Genomic DNA, 20,875 nt, shown 5'->3' with positions numbered 1-20,875 from the left:
TCTGCTGCACTGCTGGGGTTCCCTCAGAATCTTGGTAAAGGCATCAACTGCGAAGGCGTCTTCGAGCTGCTGCCTTTGCTGCAGCTGCTGCAGCTGCAGCAACAAGGAACGATCTGCCACTGCCTGATTTCGCACAAAATGGAATGCAGACATCCACTCGGCTTCCGTTACTTGCTGTTGTTGCTGCTGCAGCCGCTGCTGCAATTCCTGTAGCTCCTCCTTGCTCAGTCCCAGTTGTTGCAGCAGCAGTTCGCTTAGGTCCCCTCCGTCCGCCTCCAGCAAGGCTTTGAGGCGCTTGTGATGGCGGTAAATCTTGGCTGCAACAACGGCAGCGGCTGCTGCGACGCCTGCTGCCGCTGCCCCTGCGAGTACTCGATAAGGGTGGCGTTTGACATACCTCCAAGCTCGGTGCAACATTGCCAAGGCTGCTGCTGAAGAAACACCTTACCTTGAGAACAGAGACGCTGCAAAGGCTTCCTCCGCCGTGCGATATACCAGGAGGCGTGTAGTCATTCAGAGGGAGGAGCCACCACAAGAAGCTTTGTATCAGGCCCCGCAGCGCTTGCTCGTTTTGTTGTAGAATTGTTGAAGGCTTCGCTTCTGCCCCGCGTATGCGTGGTGGCTGCAACGGCGTGCTAATAATTGCGAAGCGTATCAAAAAATGGCGCGCGTAACGCTGCTTGAGCTGCGGCAGCTGCCGTTCGAGAGAAGGGGGGAGGAGAGGCAGGGGCTGATCGCAGGCTATGGAAGACAAGGCTGTTCACAGCAAGGGTGTGCTCCTCGGTGTAGAGAGCTGCTGCTGCGGCAGCAGTCGTCGTCGCAAAAGCTGGTGGACGCGTATACACGCGTCCACCGAGGGAAGCTGCACAGGCAGCTGTCACTGCTGCGAGTGCTTCATGTATGAAAAAAAGGAGGGCAGACAGTAGAGGCTAACAGACTCCTTCCAGTGCCGCCGCTGCCATCGCTGCTGTCGCTCTCGCGTGTGCAGTCGGTCTGGCGGTGATTTTGCGCCCCCCACGGGGAAATATGAGAATCGTGAAGCGCAAGTCGTAATTACGATTGCCTAAAACCACACTTTAGTGGGGTTTCAAAGGTACAACACGTGCATGCTTCCTACGGAAGCCGCCACAAGCCACGCTCGCACGGCGCCGTGTGTCTCTGGCAGCTAATGAAGGGTCTGTCTGTCGGGGGCGTCCTCCCCCCTTCTTTTTGCTGGGGGTGATATTCCTCCAAAAAGACTGAAGGAGCGTTGCCTAATGGAGAATGGGGGCTTGTAGACCCTCAAGAATACCTCTTCGGCACTGTTTCTTGCTACCCTGCTGCGGAAGTGGTACGGCTGCCCTCGGGGGGGGGGTTGTGCCTGCTGCCTAGCCAATCGCCTCTGCTTTTGCCGCCACTGCTCCAACTGCTGCTGCTCTACTTGGTGAGAATAACAAGCCTACTGTGGGATTCATGGCGCTATATGTGCCTGTGGGGGGTACAGACTCTGGGATTTCCAGCTTATGCCAGTCCTACATACACGCACCGCGAGACACAGTTAGGGCTCGTCGATGCGGCTGTTTTCCTAGGGATCCAAGCCTAGTCCTTCCCGCTTACGAAACTTAGGCTTAGAATAAAGATGAGGCACATTTGCTCGTCATGGGGGGACGCGACACGCCCGCATACGTTCCCGTCGTGGATGGAGAGGCCTGGGCAGTGGCTCATGCCTGCTCGTTTTTATGGATCCTCCGTATTGTGGAGTTGTGCGTGCGGGTGCGTGTGAGGCCGTCTTGAAGCCAGTTCTGCCGGCTGGTGAATAGCTGGACTGCTGCTGCTGCCGGAAGATCTCTGGCCACAACCAGGCGGTGCCGCTCGAATGGACCCCACGACTGTAGAAAGCCACACGCTACACTTGAGCAGCACCTTCGCCTATGCTGCTTATAGCTAGCTAAGAAGAGTACAGAATTGACTGCATGGCTTCCCTGCTAGTGCATCTTTTTGTTGCAAAGTTGTTTCGATTCAGTGCACCTCGCAAGACGCAACGATGTAAGGAAACGGGCGCGAGATGTATGGCTTCCTCGAACGTCTCTACAGGGGGACGCGTAAAAATCCCGCCTTCCCCTGCCCTTGCCCCTCGGAGTGCCTCAGCCAACAGTACTAGTATGCAACACACGAGGTAGACGAACGCGCAATGCGGTTACTAGAGCAAGTCCTTGCTAATTCTCAGTATATATGTAGCTCAAGTCTTGGAAAAAGCCCACTTGTATACTAGACCCCTACACTAGGTGCTGTGTGAAGCTAGCTATGAATGCCAGGAGTATCTCGAGGGTGCAACTGAACTAGGCGCACTCGTACTGTCTCACTCCTCTCATGCCGGGATTTGCAGGGGTGCTACCAAGGGAAGGCGGGAGTGGTGTTTCGAAGAGCACTCGAAAACTTTCCCATTAGGTTGTCATTCGATGCGGCGCGAAGTGTTTGTCGAAGGAGACCTTAGTTCGAGGATATTTACAGGGACCCTGAAAATGCATGCTCAATACGGAAATGCGCACTTTACGAGAGTGGAGGGGTACACAGAAGGCCTTTGCAGTGCATCAGGCCAAATATTGATTCTTCTTTTTCCTCTGTCGCACGCACGAAGGCAGAAGAAGAAGAAGAATCAATATTTGGCCTGATGCACGCGCACTACCGTGCAGCACCAAAGTTGCTGCAGTTTTGCATTTCGGGGGGCAACACAATTCTTAGTAGGGACGGCAGAGCAGTAGAGTTTGTCCTGCCAAGGCTCACATGGGCACGATGCACGCTCAGACACACATTGTTTTGGTGTGCACATGTTCATAAGGCACTTCTGGAAGGAGTCTAGGATGGCAGTGAGCTGGAAATTACCGTGGAAACTAACGGCTTTTCCCACCCCACCCCCGAACTTCACTTGGCCCCCCACTTATCCCCTCCACACGCCGAGGGCTACTTAATAGAGCTTGGATGTGAGTGCCATTGTGTACAAAGACACGCTTTCGCAGAAATCCTCACTGCTCTTAATCCTGCAGTCCATGCAAAAGCAGCGTTCGGACGGGCAGACGCACGAGCGTTAAGTGCGGAGACAATGCCATGCATCGCGTGGCTCAATACCCCATTATCCAAAGCGAGAACCACGCAGGCACACCCCAAAGCAGGAGCCGATTTTCCAACAGAGCTTTCTCACGCACTTGCTTTGCTGCTGCTGCTTTAGGCTGCTGCCCGCAGCTGTACGGACATTCAGCGAAGAGGGTCAGCTCGGGGCAGGTCGCAGCGTTCCCAGAGCATTCAGCGCAGTAACACACGATTGCGCAAGACGTATGCGCGCACCCATCAGAAGCTTGACACCCGTGTCAAGGCAGCACTCTTACTCCACACAGGAAGATGCCATAAATCCTTTAAACTCAGACGTCAAATGGACGACATCTGATTCTACCACAGGTCCAGTGGTAACAGACTGTATATTACGAATTTCTGCAGTTCTCCATGAGAAACTGCTTCGATCATCTTTGAGTGCTTAGGCATATGTACGCAGCACATGACTGAGATGGCGCGCCTCAAGGATGTCGAAATCAAGCCTAGCAAAACCTCGGATACAGGGGCCCACGACGAAACGTACAGCAGACGCACATCATGCGGCTTCCTGCCGCAGGCACATTCCTGCCAAGCTCTTCGCTTAAATCGCGTTTTGCTGCCTTTATTTTCCCCCTTCGTATGCCTCCGCCGCCCAATTCGGCTCATTTGTTCAGCCGATGACCTTCTGGATGCAGGAGGCCGGTAGGGCCAAGCTCAGTGCAAGTCGATCTCAGCTCCCCACCACCTTTGACGGCGTTTCTCCCACAGCTGATACGTGCTCTCCCCAGGAAAAGCTCCATTGTGTTGCCCTTTATAGCCTATGACGCTCTCCTTTCCTAGCGCGCCTCCACAAGTTTTGAGCCTTACTTTGCGGCCTCTCCGCCGTCGCTTGCCGGGTAAATTCTACATCTAGGGGAGGAAAAGGAGGCAGGTGCACAAGCACCAATACTTTGGGGGCGTTTCTATTCGTCTGCCTGTGCCTGTACTCCAGGATATGCAGGAGCGCTCCTTCGCTCTTAGGACGCTGCGTGAAGCTTCCAAGTCCACAGTGCCACGGGGGGTCTCCAAAAGCCTCAGAACCCCCTTTTTAGTGCGAAGTGGCAGCCCGTGTGCATGTCTCAGGAGAGCGGAAGGCTTCGTATCCCAGCCCTCTGGCTGCGGCTAGCCAGCTAGAGCTAGCCGTGCAGAGCGTTAGGTGCTTTTGGCTTAGCCTTACACACTGTAGGCGGAGACTGGTGTGCCAATTGTAACGGGACGCTGGTAGGGCGGCGAATAATCGCACCTCAGCTACGGGTAAGCGAGCTTGATTACAAGTATTCAAGCCATGATCAGACAATGCACGCACTGCGTGAGTTTCGAAGCTGAGCTGCAGCAGCCAGAGCACACCGAGTCCAAAGGCAGCTCTCGCTTTTTATTGCAGTCGAGGCAATAGAAGCGAGTGCTGCGCTAAGAAACCTGGGGGGTGTTGTGGATATTGCGCTGCCACCTCGTTGGGGGGCCCCGTACAGCTCGGGATGTCCCTCTGCTCCTCTGAACGGAAAAATCACTAAGGGCCCTAAGTAAGTACTAGAGTAACTTTGACTGCGGGTGTGTCGGTGTTGTGTCTTATGCGGCAGCACCTGCGACTGCCCTTGAGTTCGACGGAGGGCCAGTGGCAGCAACACTAGCAGGTGAGGCTGCTGGTAGTGCTCCTGCTGCCTGGGGTGTGGTTGCAGGCTCGGTGTGCAGAGAGCCTCGGCGGGAGTAGACTTGCCGTTTGCACATTCTGCGCCCACACGCACTTACAGCGGGAAACGCAGCACGTCGCGGCGCCAACAAAGGGGGCCCCCTCGGCCGGAGGGCGCTTCAGACGAGGCAAAAAGCGTAGCAAACACAGCAGCAGAAGGCCAGACAGCAGCAAGAGACCGAAGCGGCACATGCGGCAGCCGCATTTTCCAACGTACTCCAGAATCTTATTCATGTGCTGCTTTCCCTCAAATTCGACTGCCAGGTGGGAGGATATCGACATAAGAAACTCCGAGTCGGTCCGAGAGAAGAGGGGACGGCCTATAGGGTCTAAGACCTCCACCACGCCAATCACGTCACCCTGCAGCAAGGCGGCGGAGTTGAGAAAGCAAACGAATGGGATCAGAGACTTCAAGATTGGCACACACAGAGGGGGAGAGGGTGCCGCCGAGTTGCTATTCTGCACGAAGGAGCGTGCAGCAGCGCCTGCAAGGGGGCAGCCGTGCAGCTTGTTTTTTGATCTGGTGTTGTTGCCGCTGCTGGCAGTGCTGGCAAGCCCCCGTAGGACGGCAGCCGTGCAGCTTGTTTTTTTATCTGGTGTTGTTGCCGCTGCTGGCAGTGCTGGCAAGCGCCTGCAAGGGGGCCCCATGAAGGGGCGGCGAGGAGGCGAAGATCAGCATGCAGAGCAAGTTTTCCGACTAATAGAATGACAGCTTTATGGGCTTGAAGGCAGGCCTAGCACTGGCACACAACGGCATCGGTCGTAGCGAGTGCAGCAGCAGAGGCCACAAGGAGAGAGAGCGGAGAGGGAGGGGGCCCCACCTGAAAGCCGAAGACGGGGGCCCCCAGGATTTGCTTGGCTGCAAGACGGCGCGTCGAGGTGCTGCCTATAGACAGACTGCCTAGCCATGGACAAGTGTCGTGCTGGGGAGGTTCTTGAGGAGAACTTCCGTGGGGTAGCTGCACGGAGGCTTCTGGCAGCTCTGAGGTGAGGGCCGTTTGGTGCAGCCGCAGTTGCAGTTGCTGCCGAGAAGAAGAGGGGAGAGAGGCATCGCCTCGCGCCGCGAATTTCACTCCTGCCCTTGGCAGCTCCTGGTGCTGTGTCTGCAGCTGCAGAGGTCCCGATGCATCCGACTGCTGCAGGTGCTTCGCGAAAGCCTGCAGCTCTTCAGGCTGCACGCCGTGCTGCTGCCTCTGCTGCTGCCTCTGCTCCCTCTGCTGCTCGATCTGCTGCTGTTGTTGCTGCAGAGCCACTGCAATCGAGGGGGCCCCCATGTGGGGCCCCGTACTCGTCTTCACCTGCGGAGGCGGGGGCCTCCAGTTGACCAACTTGCCCGTCCTGTAAGCCTCTCCAGGAATTCCGGCATCCAGCTGCACCGCAAGCAAGCGAAAGAGCGGCGCCCACTGAGCGAACTGGCGCAAAAGAGGGCGAGAGAGGCGCCGAGGCGCTTGCCGAAACGCATGCAAAGGAAGGACGTGTCGGGAGGAGGCGTCAGCAAGGGCCCCCTCGGCTGCACCTCCCGTAAGCGAGCGGCGAGACGTGTGGACGCAGCAGCAAAAACGCTGCTGTCGAGCGGCACAAACGCCTCCTCGCAAGCAACTCGTTCGAGCTGGCAAGACCGCCTTACGGGAAGGGTGAGGGGCCTGCCATCGAGAACGGTGCGAAAACACTGATTCTCCAAGTCTACCCTGTAGAATACCACCTTAGCTGCCTGCATGTAATCCTGCAGCAAGTGCAAACACAATTATACAAATACACACACACACACGAGCAGCACGCAAGCGTGAAAACACATACACACATACACACACATATGAGCAGCACGCAAGCGTGAAAACACATACACACACACACATATGAGCAGCACGCAAGCGTGAAAACACATACACACACATATGAGCAGCACGCAAGCATGGAAACACATACACACACACACACACAGATTGCTCAGGCATTAAAACACACAACACACAGAAACTCGAAAACACACAGAAACATCCAAGCATACGCGACGATACACAGTGGCTCAGCGGCTACATGAAGTAGAGACAAGGCTGTGTGTCTGCATGCAAGAAAAAGCTGCATAAGCGGGAATTCGGCGAGCCGCCAGCTGACCCCTCAGGTGTGCAGCTGTCTAGCATGATAAGGAGAACAGGAAACACAACATCCGTCCAGATGCTATCTCGCAAGCGAGCTGGCTGGGTAGGGAGGGAGAATGGGCAGGGGGGCACCTCTAGTTCTTGCATGAGGTCGATAAAAATAAAGTTTTCCTCGTCCTTTTGCGTCTTGAGACGAGCTCCTTCCTTAGTATCCAAGAAGAGCAGGGGAATCATGCCTGCATCCCGCGCGAGGCCATAGGAGCAAAACGGCAGCGAAAGTTTAGCGGCAGCTTAGGAGAGGATCCGCAACAGGCTGTAAGGGAGGGAGGGAAGGAAGGGGGCTGCGGCAGTGCTGGGCGTAATTTTGCTGCAGCAAGCCGGCAGCGGCTAAAACGTGTGCATGAAGTATATGTGCATGCGCTGCAGCAGCAAGCGCAGAGGCCTGCGCTGTAGCGACAAGGGCAGGGGGAGCATCACCAAGAAGGCAGCCGAGGGAAATGCCAATGGCAGACCCTAAGTAGTAATACCGCCTCGAGATGGGTAGTTCTAACTGTTCCTTAGTAAGGCTGCAGACACGAGACACGCTGCAGGGCGTTCGTCTGGTGGATTGCATGCTATAAAAAGTTGCGGTAGAGCGATACCAGCAGAAGCAGGCATGCAGAGGCATCCAGCAGCATGAGCAGTTGGAGAGTCAGTGCTATGTGAGGCACTAGCCACCATGCCGGTTAATCGAGATGCAACGGCCCTAGAGTGGCACTGCTTCGCTCCTCTCTTTTCGCCGTTGTGGCATAAGCGTCCGTAAATCGTACAGCAGCAGCAGTAGCAGTAGCAGTAGCAGCAGCAGTAGCAGTAGCAGCAGCAGCGGAAAAAGCCGTCAAGACACGAGCAACTGCAGCCAGGTGTTGCGACTCCAGTATTACCCACTTAGGTCTGGGGATGCCCTTAAGTTTGGTCGTGAAGGCCTCAATCCACGAACCCATCCAAATCCCTAATAAGTCGCTGAGCCAGTTACCTAAGAGCAGCAGTAGCAGCAGCAATGCAGCAGTAGCAGCAGTAATGCAGCAGTAGCAGCAGTAATGCAGCAGTAGCAGCAGTAGTGCAGCAGTAGCAGCAGTAATGCAGCAGTAGCAGCAGCAATGCAGCAGTAGCAGCAGTAATGCAGCAGTAGCAGCAGCAATGCAGCAGTAATGCAGCAGTAGCAGCAGCGACCTTATTGCAGACTTGAGAAACACCAGAACGCCTAGCAATTTCGGAGGCGATACTTAAGGAGCCTCTCTGGCTTCAGCGCATGCCAGGCCTTACAGCGAAAGGGCACTCAGAGCATGGCATCTGGCAGTTGCAGCAATACTTGCCCGCCGCTGCAAGCTACAGCAGGTGTAATATGACGGCAGCATTCGCAGTAGGAACCACGGAAAATGCTTACCCAGAGCGGCAGCTGCCATGGTGGACAGTCCCAACGACACACACAGCGTTGTGTCGAACTGAATGTCGAACAAACAAGTAAGCAGCAGCAGCAGACACGGCGCTTTGCATGCGCAAGACGCGCAAGACACACGCATGGAAGGGGCCGGCAGTAAGCGGGAGGATTTTGGGAGGAGGTGTGGGGGGGGAAAGGTAAGGAGGGCTAAGGCAGCGAAGTCAGCGCCATCGGACAGCAGCAGTAGCAGCGGTTGCATCGGAAAGGAAAGGAGAAACATCGACGCATACAGCTCGGAGATACAGCAGCACAAGAGCAAGTTCACGAGACAGCTGCAACTAGCAGTGCCAACGAAAACACCAGCAGCACCAGCAGCAGCAGACCATGTCTCCCGCGATGATCATCACGAAGTTATCTACAAAGCCAAACCCAATGAAGGGAATACTTCCAGCCAAAATCAACAGCCATAGCTGATGTTGCGAAGGATGGGGGGGAGCCCCTGTGGGGGAGAGGGATCCTGAAATCGAGGAGCTTTCAGCGCTCTTGACGTCTCCTCCTCCCTCTCGATCTGTCCACAGCAGCTGCCCCGTTGCCAAGGCAGTCTCCAGCGTTTCAGCCTGCAGCAGCAGCAGTGACAGCCTAAGCGCAAGCCTTGCGGGGTGAGGCTAGAAAGCGTACACCCCACCCCAGCACCTGTTCGACTCACAAAGGGGAGGAGAGGGATGGCGCGCGCACGACCCCGACAAGCCATCCTTCCTGATGCCTTACTGCCTCAAAACTTATTTTCCCACGGGAAGAAGCGCTCCGCCGCGTGTCTTTTTTTCCGCGATCAAAGCAACAGCAGCAGCAGCAACAACAACAACAACAGCAACAACAACAACAACACCAGCCCACCTGAATGGCCGTCCAGCGTTCCTGTGCTGCAGCTGCGAGCTGCGCGCATGCTGCCGCTTCTGAGGCTTCGGCAAGCGCCGCTTCGGCAAGATCCATGTAGTCTATGGCCGCTGCTACTGCTGCCGCTGTCGCTGCGTTGCTGCCGCCCCTGTCTTTGTCGGGGAGTAGGAGCGCAGTCTCTCCTGTCGGATATGCTGCCGAGGGATCAAGTGTCGTAGCCACCCCCCCCCCCCCGCAGCAGCAGTCTCGCTGCACAGCCAAGAACCTGCTTCCGAAGGTCTCCTGAATACCCACTGCAGAGGCACTGGAGGAGGAAGAGCTGCTGCGATTGCAGCTGAGTCTGCTGCCTCGACCCTTGTTGTCGCAGCTGCTTTCGCTGCCTTCGCTGGAGCCTTGGCGGCAGTCACCTGGACTGCCGCAGCGGCAGTCTCGCACGTGGCAATACGCCGATCGCTGCTGAGATATTCGAGCTCTCCAGACGCGGCAATGCTCGGGGGCAAGGCAGCTGCCTCTGCTGCTGCGGGGAGTGCGGCAGTGTCTCCTGCGGGTGCAGCCGCTGCTGGCACGGGGTGTGCGCATTCTTCACTGACAGCGTTCCTCTGCTCGGAGCTTTCTTCGCCGACGCGGCTGGTCCTTGCAGCCCCATCTGAGCCGCCGCTCGCCTCCGTAATGCGCTCCCATTCACTTGCGTCTTCGTTCAAGCGGGGGATTGGTGGGCACATGCTGCAGCTGCGACTGCAGCTGCCTGGGAGGCTGCCCTTGCTGCCCCCTTCGCTTCTGCTCGCGCAGCTGCTGTAGCGGCAAGGCGCTTCTCCGAGCAGCAGGATGCTGCTGCTAGATCTGGCGATTCCAGTCCGATAAGAAGAAGCAGGCAGCACGAGCAGTCCGCTGCAGCTGCTGCAGAAGATCCTCCTGCCGCTACACCAAGGAGGCACCCGACACATGGCAGGCCCTAAGAAACGGCCTCTATGGGGAAGCCGCGCTTGTGAGGAATGGATGTCTAGAGCAGCCGTTCTGCTGATCGACGTCGCTGAGGCTGCCGTCGCGACGCTTGTCATCATCGTCCTTGCGAATTTCCATCTCTGGAGTGCCCACTTCATAGCCATGCTCGCGCGGCTGCTGCTGGCACCTCTGGCAAGCGTGTCTCTGACGCCATCCAGACAGCCAGCCATCCTTTGCTCCTGCACTGCTGTGACACCCCTTCTCGCGAACTCTTTGCCCCTGCCCTCCTATGGTATCTCCCGCTTGCTGCTGCTGCTGCTTCTTCTGCTGCCACCCTTGCTGCCGTTGGATTGCCGCGTAGGGGCCGTAGCTGCGCGCTGGAGGCGTTTGCAGAGGACTGCTGCAGAGGCAGCGGCTGGAGCTGCTCGTCAGCAACAGCAGATACACACACTGCAGCCGCAGAGGCATGCAGCGGCTCGCTGCTGCCTCGCAGGCGCAGCAGCTTCTGCCGATAAAGGCTCTGGATAGCATTCGTCACAGCGGCTGCTGCAGCTGCAGCAACCCCTGCTGCAGTACTTGCGGTGCAAGCTGCTCCGATGAACGAGCGAAACGGAAACAGCAGGAGCTCCCTGGCAGCGGGTTGCTGCCGCTGCTGCTACGTGCTGCTCCTATGGGCTGCTGCTGTGTGCTCCTGCTGCTATGGACTGCTGCTGCTATGGGCTGCTGCTCTTACCGCTTGTCTTCCTGCCGCGTTTGGTGGTGGCATTGCCTCTCATGCACACAGAGGCCAAAGTCGTAGCGGCAGTTAAACCCTCGCGACTTTGCCGGTCCTGCGGTGCGTTAGCGGAACTGTCTCTCTCTCTCTCTCTCTCTCTCTCTCTCTCTCTCTCTCTCTCTCTCTCTCTCTCTATACATATATATATATAGCCGCAGGCAGCAGACACACGAGCGCGTCGGCAAGGAGTTGCTGTTTGCTGCACCTGCTAAGAAGCGGAGCAGCGCAGGATCCGCTGCTGCTTTTGTTGTTGCTGCTACCTCCGTCCGCAGTGCTTCAGTGCCAGTTGGCTGATGCGCGCAGGCGGCATGCGCAAGGAGCCACCATCAGCGGCTTCGACTCACGCATGCGTGCCACACAAGACAAGAAAGAAAAGAATTTGTCTGCTTTCTCTTTCTGGCTGCAGCTGTTATTCCTGTTGTTACGGCTGCAACACAGCAGCGGATGCGGCCGTTGCTGTCTTCAGGAGTTAGCGGGCGAGCTAAGGGGGTGTTAAGGTAGGGGGAAGACGAGGCCAAAGAAGCTGCTATCGATGCGCAAAAAGACGCTTCGTTTGCACAGGGAGCTGCCATGTCAGTGGAGAGACAGCGGCTGCTGCTGCTGGGGAGACGGCAGCAGTGCGGCCGCCTCAGGCGTGCAGCATTCGTATCGGCTCATCGGCAAGACATTGAGCATTCGCATCCCTCCGCTCCATGGAAATTTCCGGATATGGAATGCATAATATAAATCAACGCGAGTGTCTTCGATAGCCAATATGTCTAAGATGAGTGCGTGTGCCCTTATCACTGCTCTATGCAGGCGTTCGTTCTCGGGTTGCTGCCGTTCCCTGCTGCTGCTGCTGCTGCTGCTGCTGCTGCTGGTGTATCGACTCTTGAGCCAGCAGCAGCAGCAGCAGCAGCAGCAGCAGCGGCAGCCGCAATGAGAACTCAGGGTTCGCCACAAGAAGCGTCTTTATATTTTCTCGCGCACAAGCCCTCTTTCCGCGCATTGTTCGTGCGTCTGCTGCTGTTGCTGTCACTGCAGTGCTGCAGGCAGCACCCTGCCGCAGCTGCAGCTCACCAGCAGCACGTGGCGTGGCTTTCGAAGCGGGATCAAATTACTAAAACTCCTAGACCCTCCAAATACCGTGGGATTCGTGTTTATTAGAGAAGTTCAGTGTCTGCAGAAGCAGCGGCGACTCCGGAAGCAGCGGCAATTCATAACAATTCGTCGTTCGAAACGGCGGCTGCAGCCTCGATTTGCGAGGCGTCCTGTTGGCGCTGCTGTGGATTAGCGTGTCTCTTAAGCCCAACTAAAGCATCCGTACAGCAATTGTCACAGAATCAACCCAACATCAGCAGTGTCAACAGATGCAGCGTGCTTTTTTCTCCATTCCACCACCATGAGGTCCTTCTTGAAGGCCTTCCGCCCCAGGTAGCTGTGCTGCTCCTGCTGTATGTCATCATTTTAGACTGCTGGTGTGATCAAAGCTGCTAGTTTTGGGAGTGCGGATGCTGTGCGTGCCAGCGCCCCCCGACTTCATGCCCCTTTCCGCCGCTGCTGCCGCTGCTGCTGCCGCTGCTGCTGATGCTGCTGCTGTACTTGTTGCGGCCTTTTGTGCAGAGCACGGGCTGCCAACGTCTCAGACTCCGCAGATGCGCAGGAACAGCTTCCAAAACAGCAGCAGCAACACCAGCAACTGCAAGGGCAGCACTGGCGGGAGGCGCGACAATCCTCTCAAAGAGATTTGGAAGACAACCTGAAGGAGCAACCGCAGCTGCTCCTGGCCTTGCGCATGGCTGCTACGGATGCAGCAGCCCTTGCGCCTTGCAGCGGCAACAACGGCGGCAGTGGCGTCGACGGTTGTTACAATCTCCGGTTCCCTACATCTAACGACAGCGGCAGCGCTGCTGGTGCCTTCGTGCTCTCCCCCGCAGCACCGACTGCTGTAGCTGCTCCTGAGTTACAGCAGGCCTATGCACAGGCGTACAGCGGTCCCTTTGCAAGAGGCCCCCTCCCCCCCTATTCGTATGGGGCAAAAAGCACTGTGACTCGCGAGCCACCCCCCTACGACGGATCCGTAGCCTTCGTCTCAGAGCACGGGGAGGAGTCGCAACCCCGCCCTCCTTTTTCTGCAGCAGAAGCCGCAGAAAAAACACCGCTAGCAGCCAAAGAGGCCTTAGCAGAAGACGCCTCGCGAGGCTGCTGGGATGTGCGCGGCTACTACGAAGCAGCACCGGAGGGCCTGTTATACAGCGCAACGCTCGCTGCGGTGTCTCTAGACGTCACCCACGTCCCCTGGAGCCCCTCCGAAAAAAGCCTTATTGCAGCCGTTAAGCTGCCTGAACTGGGTGAGAAGTCGCCTTTTTGAAATGCGGCCTTTTTTCTTTCTTTCTGCCATGACTGCCCTCCGGGGTAGCGGGCTTCTTCAGCGGAGATTGGTTGTTCAAGATGTGTTTCCGGTGTTCATTACATGATCGTGCTGCCGCCTCAGGCTCCCATGCATCGGACTACCCAGTGCCTCCGGCTCTGCTCTTGGAAGAAGCTCTCAAGCAACAGGAGGACCGCCAAGACGCGGCTGCTGCTGCTGCAAAGCTGCTCCAACAGCAGCCACAGCCCCTCCCCCGCGTAAAGTCTCTGGCTTACGCCACTGGCCTTCTCCCACAAGACAGCAGCAACAAGCCCGCAACGCCCTCCAAATCCATCGACCCCGCCTCCATCTTCAGTTTGCCCCTCGCTCACCGACGAGCGCTCCTCTTCAACATGCTCGCAAATTTCTGCATCGAGGCGAACGCAGGCAAGTCGACGTGCCCCCAACAGAAGCAGCGCAGGCTGCTCGCTATGTATATATGTAGGCTGCCGGGTAGACAGCGGCTCGTAGCAAGCGGCCTGGTCGACACTTAGCCATCCACCCCTAGAGAGCATGCACCCCGACAGCGCCTGCCGCCTCACACACACACACACACACACTACTACTACCCCAGCTGCTGCTGATGCCAGAAAAGCACATTTGCCTTGTATCCGGGGGTAGCCAGTTGCTTGTGGCATGGGCTATTCTGGTAGATCGCTAGACGCCTCCGCGCCGCTGCGCTTGGGTAGGCAACTGCGTGCGGGTGTGTGTGGGTGCTTGATTCGCTCCTTTCCCGAGTCGGCCATGCTCTTCTCTCTTTTCACAACAGCAGCCTCGACAGCGGAGCCGCCATTTACTCATTTGCATTCGGTTCGAATCGGGCCTAGGTGTATGCATCTCTGCACCATCTGTGTACACATGCTCGCACATGCGCACCACTCTACGCATCCCTCCCTCCTCTCTATGTGCGCCTTTGCAGGCCTGTCACTGCTGCAGCTGACATCCAACCGCGACTTGGTTTCTGTCTTCGTGCGGCTGTCGGACGATTTGCAGCATCTGCTGCTCGATATGAGAACTGGTCATGTACTCGAGTTCCCGCTGGTGCATGCAGAAGCTGTATACACGCTTCAGCGACGGCGGGTGCCCGTCATTCAGGCAACTGACTCTGGACAGCCTCAGAAGTTGCACTGCGTCCGCACGAAAAGCAGCGCTGAGGAGCAGCAGCAGAAGCAGCTGCCGCCACTGGATTTGAGTCGGCTGCACTCGAGCGGGGGGGACCGCTTGGTGCCGTGCAGTCTGCCCCCGCAGCAACAGAACACGCCACACGAGGAGGAGGAGAGGCGCCCGGCAGCAACAATCGCGGCAGAGGGAGGCTGCAGCGAAGAACGCAACTACATTGTTGTGCTGGAGTTTGGATGCAAGAAGCTGGCCTTTGCATTTGCAGACAGAATCAACGCTGAGACCTTTCAGCTTGCTGCAGGCCTTCTCGCAAGGAGGGTGAGAAAGAGAGAGAAAAAGACGTTTCTCCTTTCCCGCCTTCCCTCCCCCCTTAAAGTTTCCACATCACGAAGCGAGCGCGAAATAAAGAGGCAGCGACACAACAGCAGAGAGCTCGGCAAGCATCCACGCAGATTCGTAGCTGGGTAGTGCAGGGGAGCAGCCGCTGAACCAAAATTGAAAAGTGTGAGAAGCGGGGCTTCGGTTGTCAAAGACATGGGCAGACAGTGGACAAATTTTTATAAACAAAAACACTCATGCACATATTTATATACAAGGACTTGTACGAACATTCATACACAAACACTCACATATATGTGTATATACACACACACAACACATACACGCACACACATACATACATACACACGGAGGGCGGCCAGCCGCATTGCCGGGAGAAGCCGAGGAGGAGAAGCAGAGGAAGGGGTCCTAGAAGGATGCCTATGCCACATGTCTGGAGATAGTCAGTGGCTCAAGGAAGTTGAAGGGGAAGGAGGGAGGTGGCAGCGAAATGTGCTCTGCCTACACGCGTGGACTGCCATGTCAGGGCTGCATGTGGATGCATTTCTCAAAGTCTGCGTGTGCATGCATTTTTTAGGCCAAGGAGGTGCAGCAGCTTTCGAGCCGTTCTACATTAGCCTCGCTTGTCGACTCCATCCCCTTCACCCCACGCGCTGCCAAAGAGTTTCTGGAGCATCTAGCTGCCCCGCCTTCCCCTAGATTCCCCCCCCCCAGCAGCAGTAGCAGCGGGAGGGTGGGAACCTCTAGGCTGCCGCAGCAGCACCGGCAGCAAGCTTCTGCTCTCCGTGAATTCGTCCAGCAGAGTGCAGAAGCTTTTTCCTGCGGCTGCTGGGGCTTTCGTGAGTCCTCTTCAACTTCCAGAAACGCATGCGCGCCTGCCCGTGAGAGGTCTCCCGGCTTCTGGGTATTTGGGACGGGGGCCCCCCTGCCCCCTGCGGTGAGGGGGGGCGGACAGGGGCCCCTCTGACAGAGGGCGTAGTGTGGAGCCTCCCTCTCCGGCGCTCTCAAAAGTCGCAGCAGCTCTCTCACAGCCGCTCTGCCCTCAAAGCGTCCATCCCTGTCACCCCGCATGCTGCCACGGAGGAGACACACATAGGTGGCTTCTGACCAACGTGCTCCGCGGATGTGCTGTCCTCCCCCCTGCACAGGTCTAGAAGCAGGCGCTTTTTTAAGCGGAGGCAATGCCGTGCGGCTTTTCGCTGTATCGTGTATGTACGTGCTGCGCTGTATCAGGGAGACCCGCCTCAGCAGCTCCAGCAGTTACTACGGGCTCGAATTGTTTTACCGCCACCCCTTGTACGGGGAGACAGATCGCCACTTATTCGTGAGCACTGTTTGCAGCACTCTACTAAGAGGGGCTTCGCGCGCTACTGCTGCCAGTGCCTCACGGAGAGAGGGCAAGCTGCTTGCTGCCGTTTCCTGTGCCGACACACTAACCTCAAAGAGGAGGCACACACCCACGCCTCGGCGTGCTAGGCGAAATTTGACAAGGTCTGCTGTCGCTACGGCTGCTACGCGCGGCTATAGCGTCCACGCAGTGCCTTGCGAGAGTGCGCTGCCAGCACGCCTAACCCTTTTAAAACGCTTGTGCGGCTGTGCCATCGCTACCGGTCGTACAGCGTGAACATGAACACACCCCACACGAGCAGCAGAAGAATCTATTCGTCAAGAAAACACTCTTGGCCTTCGAGTTCTTCGCCAGTAGCGTCTGTCCACGCTTTTCTGAAGGCGCGAAAGAACGTGGGGCTTTCATCCTGCAATAGCAGAGGCAAATACCAAGTGATGCTGCGTTTTAGGATGCAGCCTCGCACTCCACGTTAGAGCAGCAGCCGCAAGTGCCGCTGTATCGATGGCAAGGCGCTTCGCTGCTTCTGGCTAGATGGCAACAGCAGCCCCTGCGGCATCAATCCCTGCCGCACACGCCTGCCTCCCTACCTGAATAGACAGGCCAAAGACGAAGTGCTGCGAGCAGCCTTCGGCAAAGACAGCAGACAAACAAAAACACAAAAGTGGCATACATATGAATATATAGAGCCAAGCGCCGAAAGTGCAGGTGCAAGGAGAAAAGCGCGTTTGTTTGGGGAGGCAGCCGCTCCTTCAAGGGTTGTGCTGCAGTAGTTGCATGTGCGGTGTAGATCTCATACCTCGGGGGTCTCTGAGACGCAGCAGCAGCTCCTGCGCATATATAATGAAATGCCTCTTGGCCCTTCAGCGTCCGCACATCATAAGCATTTGCAGAAGTACAAGTAGAGGCGTGGAGTTGAGTGCCTGTCGTTCGCACACCTAGCATGCATGCCTTTTCAGCGGAAGAGAGGGGCCCCAGCTGTAGCTGCAGAGCAGCCAGAAGGGGTTTCCCCGATCGACTGGCGAGTTACCTGTCTCCCAGGAGGAAGCTGACGCCGCTATCTCCTGTCTCGTCAGTGCTTCCCGTCAGCTGCATGCACACCCACTGGCAGCGAGGAGACTCTCTGGCAGTCGCTCGCGGAACGGCCCGAGCAGGCATCGCACATGAAGGAGACAAGGCGGCGTTCGCGTTTGCTGGCATATATGTATAGAAGTCTTCAGAAGGGAGGGGCCCCATGGTAGCAGCTGGAAGAGGCCAGCAGGCAGGAAAAGCGCAGCAACAACGGCAGCAGCAGCACACGCAGCTACTCCTTCTCCCGCTCTTGTTGTCGGGTGAATACCTACCCACGCCGCAATCCTGCCGTCATCTGAGAGAAGCACAAGGCTTCGGTCCGCAAAAGAGACTCGCAGGAGGCTGAGGGGCCTCCCCATGACCACCAGTTCGCACCGGCTTACAGGGGGGTTCAGCGCCTCAGTGCCCTCTGCTGCCGCTGCTGCTGGCAGTGTTACACCTGCGCTGGCTGCTGCAGCTGCTGCCACAGCGGCGGCTGCAGGGATACCATCTCCAGAGTCGCTTGGAACGAAAGGCGTCGACCGTTCTCTTTGCATCTCGGGAAGCCCATGCAACAACAAAGGAGCAGCAACGGCGGCAGAGGAGACAGGGGCAGGCGGGCAGCGCCTTCCTTAGAGAAAGAAGAATGCCACTCACGTTTCCTGGACGTACATTGAGGTTCCTTCTGGATGCGGCAGCTGCTGACAATCTGCCCGGGGTGTATGGAAGACCTCTTTCTCAGCACGACTTGCAACAAGGGTCGCAACCGCGAAAGTAGTGTAGAACGAAGGGCTGTTGATTAATTACATTTCGGAAATTCCGAAGGCGCCTATCCCAGATGATCTTGGGGCAGAACTGCAAGACGGTGGAAGGGGAGCGGGGTGGGGCCCCCTGGAGGGGGGGCCCCTCCTGTCTGAGGAAGCCTGTACTACGCAGCGTGGCTTCCCGAGGAGCTTCAGTGGGCAACCTTCTCAGAAGGCACTACGAAATCGTTTTAGAAATAAGGCGAGAAGCTTCAGAGGCCGTTGAGTGCGACGTTTTGGCGTTGCAGTGACTCAGACAGGGCATAGTGGTTCGTGAGCGGCCCCTGTTGCGTCTTCTGTTGCTCAGACTGCAGCTTCTTCAGGGAGAGGTTCGAATATGGCCAAAGAGGAGTCAAAGAGCCTCTTTGCGACCCTTCAGTACCTTGGACGGGGGCAGGGGGAGACGTCTGAGACAGCGAACCTTACCAGCAGCGGTGGCTGCAGCTGTTGTGGGCATCCAGTGGTGGTGATGGCAAGCCGTTCGCCTCAGAGATCGAGGCTTTTCAAGCAGCATCTGGGGGTTCCTGTTGAGCTCAGGCCTTCAACGTACGAGGAGGCAGCCGCTCAGCAGCGCCAGCAAGCATTTGGCGGCTCTCCTCAAGAGGCAGACGCCGTGCTGCTGCAGATGCTGCTGTCGCCGGAGGGCAGCAGCGGCAGCAGCGGCAGCCGCTCTCCTGCAGCGCCCAAGGAGAAGCAGCGGCTTTCGCGGCAAGGATGCAGCAAAGTAAAGGCATGGGCGCTTCGGAATGCTCATGGGAAAGCGGCGGATATTGCAGGAGGCCTCTGGGGTGAAGGCAGCAGCGGCAGCAGCAGTGCGAGCGACTGCCGCAAGAGCAGTGTAGTTGTGGCGGCGGATACTGTGGTGGATCTGGAGGGGTCGCTGCTAGAGCAGCCCCGCGATGCAGCAGAGGCCAGGGAAATGCTGCGCTTGCTGCAAGGCAACTGCCACTGGGTGCACACGGCTGTCTGTATATACACTCGGGCGGCTTACGAGCAGAATCAACAGAGGCGGGTCCAGCAAGAGCAGCCGCCGTGTCAGCAGACTCTGAGAAGAGGCGCTGCAGCGGCTTTTGTGCGCTCAACGCGGGTGGAATTCAAGCCCCTTAGCGACGAGGATATCGAGGCCTACGTCGCCTCTAAAGAACCTCTTGGAAAAGCCGGTTTGTAGAGCGTTACTCTTTAAAATCCGCTACTGCCGCCTTTCTCCTGGAGCGCTGCCGTGTGCCTGCTTGGTGTGTGCCGTACTGCTCGCTTCCCACGCGAGTGTGGCTCCCCCGCCAAAGAGATCTCCACGTGCTTCGAGGGTATCCAACGTGCTGGTCTTTGGCCATTGCTGTGCCTTTCTTTCTGCATAACTCTCTGCACTCGGAAATCACTCTGTGTGTTTTCGTTTCCCATGCCCTCCCGTAATTGGGGGCGTGGTCAAGCAATAGCGACATCTGGCAGACCTCTTCCACGTGCGCTGCTGCCGGTGCTGCCCCTGTTATCGCTTCTGCCTCCATCAGCTAGATCAAAAGGACGTGCAGGAAAAGCAGCATATCTGGGTTTGCATATCTTTGCAGGCATGTGCATATATATATATATACATGTGTATGGAGGGATGTGCGCATGTATGGATGTGTGTAGATTTATGTACATGCAGAGGTGTGTGTAAACGTCTGGATGTATATATATATATATATATATATATATATATATATATATATATACATGTATATATATATATATATACATATATATACATATATATACATGTATATATCTATCTCGGCGCACGCATGTATGTGCATGTGCATGCAATGCTGCAGGAGCATACGGCCTACAGGGCGTGGGTGGCTGTTTTGTTGCATCCGTAAATGGCTGCAGCCAAAACGTTGTAGGTCTTCCAGTATCTGATCTTGCTGCTGCTCTCACTGCTCTTCACTCTAGAGGCCTCCTTTGAGAGGAAGCATCCATCCTTGGCATCTTAAAAGGCACATCTCTTGAGGCCTATTGGGGAGGCAGAAACCCCAGGGGCCCCTTTGGCCCCTCGACAGACCCCATAGGGGGCCCCCATGGCGATACAGCCCAGGTACAGCTGCGAATCCAAGGTCGTTGCAGGAAAATCCGTACTTCGGACTCTGGGCAATCATAAAACAAAAATTCGCGAGCGTCTTTTAAAGGCCCTCGCTCCTCGGAAGTCACGTCTCGCGGGAAGCGGGGCAGTTAGCGTCCTCTCCCTCGTTGTTGCGCCCTCTGTGCATTCCAAGCTTTCACAGCTAGTTGCACATAGTACCTAGGGCACTTACAGATACAGACACAGACACACACAGACACGTACACATACACATATGCTCACACGCAGCATGGTGGTCGTCTTTTCGTCTTTTGCTGCCTGTAGTAATCAGCGAGTAAATATTACAGCTAAACCAAAGAGTCAATTCTTTACCAAGTCTTCTAAGGAGTGTCTGGTGAAGGAAAGCGTGTTAGCGTGTAGCTAGGCCCGCTACACGCCACGACACGGACAAACACAGACCCACACATGCATGCAGGCGTTTCATACGGAAACACGCACGCCCACACATTCATGCAAGCAGGAAACCAAACATACATATGCACGTACAGAGAGCCACATAGGGACACACACACACACATACCCACACAGAGTGTGAGAGAGAGATCCACAATGCGAGATACACACAGACAAAAGGGCCCCTAGGGTATTTGGGGAGAATGTGCCATCGTCACTTGCTTGTGCGCTTCTCCCTCCCATACCCTCAACCAAGCCCATCAGTGTGGGCAGCTTTAAGAGCCCTCCGGAGCAACGGCCTCTGCCGGGGAGCCGAATAAACCCTCAGGAGCAGTTTCAGCGTCGGTGCCGCGCTTTATGGAGGTGAAGGTTAGTGCAATTCTCTGTGGGGGGAAGTGCGAT

At 56.6% G+C, this 20,875-nt stretch overlaps 2 protein-coding genes and 1 pseudogene across 2 annotated transcripts; 2 read left to right on the top strand and 1 right to left on the bottom strand.

Annotated features, from left to right (window-relative positions):
- Positions 1-4,394: 4,394 nt before the first annotated feature.
- LOC34617929 lies at positions 4,395-9,924 on the bottom strand (annotated as a pseudogene).
- A 1,832-nt stretch (positions 9,925-11,756) lies between these two features.
- LOC34624272 lies at positions 11,757-16,390 on the top strand (the record flags this gene model as incomplete). Its single annotated transcript, XM_026336481.1, has 7 exons — positions 11,757-11,884; positions 12,071-12,166; positions 12,804-13,249; positions 13,393-13,695; positions 14,228-14,745; positions 15,344-15,453; positions 16,108-16,390. Coding segments are annotated over 7 exons (1,884 nt in total), but the record flags the coding sequence as incomplete, so codon positions are not given.
- A 1,911-nt stretch (positions 16,391-18,301) lies between these two features.
- LOC34624274 (maf-like protein CHY_0340) lies at positions 18,302-19,906 on the top strand. The gene is made up of 4 exons (XM_026336480.1): positions 18,302-18,534; positions 18,778-18,946; positions 19,004-19,124; positions 19,773-19,906. Exons 1-4 carry the CDS (start codon positions 18,302-18,304, stop codon positions 19,904-19,906), a joined length of 657 nt encoding a protein of 218 aa, XP_026192265.1.
- The last annotated feature ends 969 nt before the right edge of the window (positions 19,907-20,875 follow it).

The sequence above is a fragment of the Cyclospora cayetanensis genome, unplaced genomic scaffold (genome assembly GCF_002999335.1).
Source record: "Cyclospora cayetanensis isolate NF1_C8 unplaced genomic scaffold, CcayRef3 CcayRef3_contig_13, whole genome shotgun sequence".
Lineage (NCBI taxonomy): Eukaryota > Apicomplexa > Conoidasida > Eucoccidiorida > Eimeriidae > Cyclospora > Cyclospora cayetanensis.
Note: the sequence above shows the minus strand (reverse complement) of the source record. Positions and strands in the feature narration are given on the sequence as shown.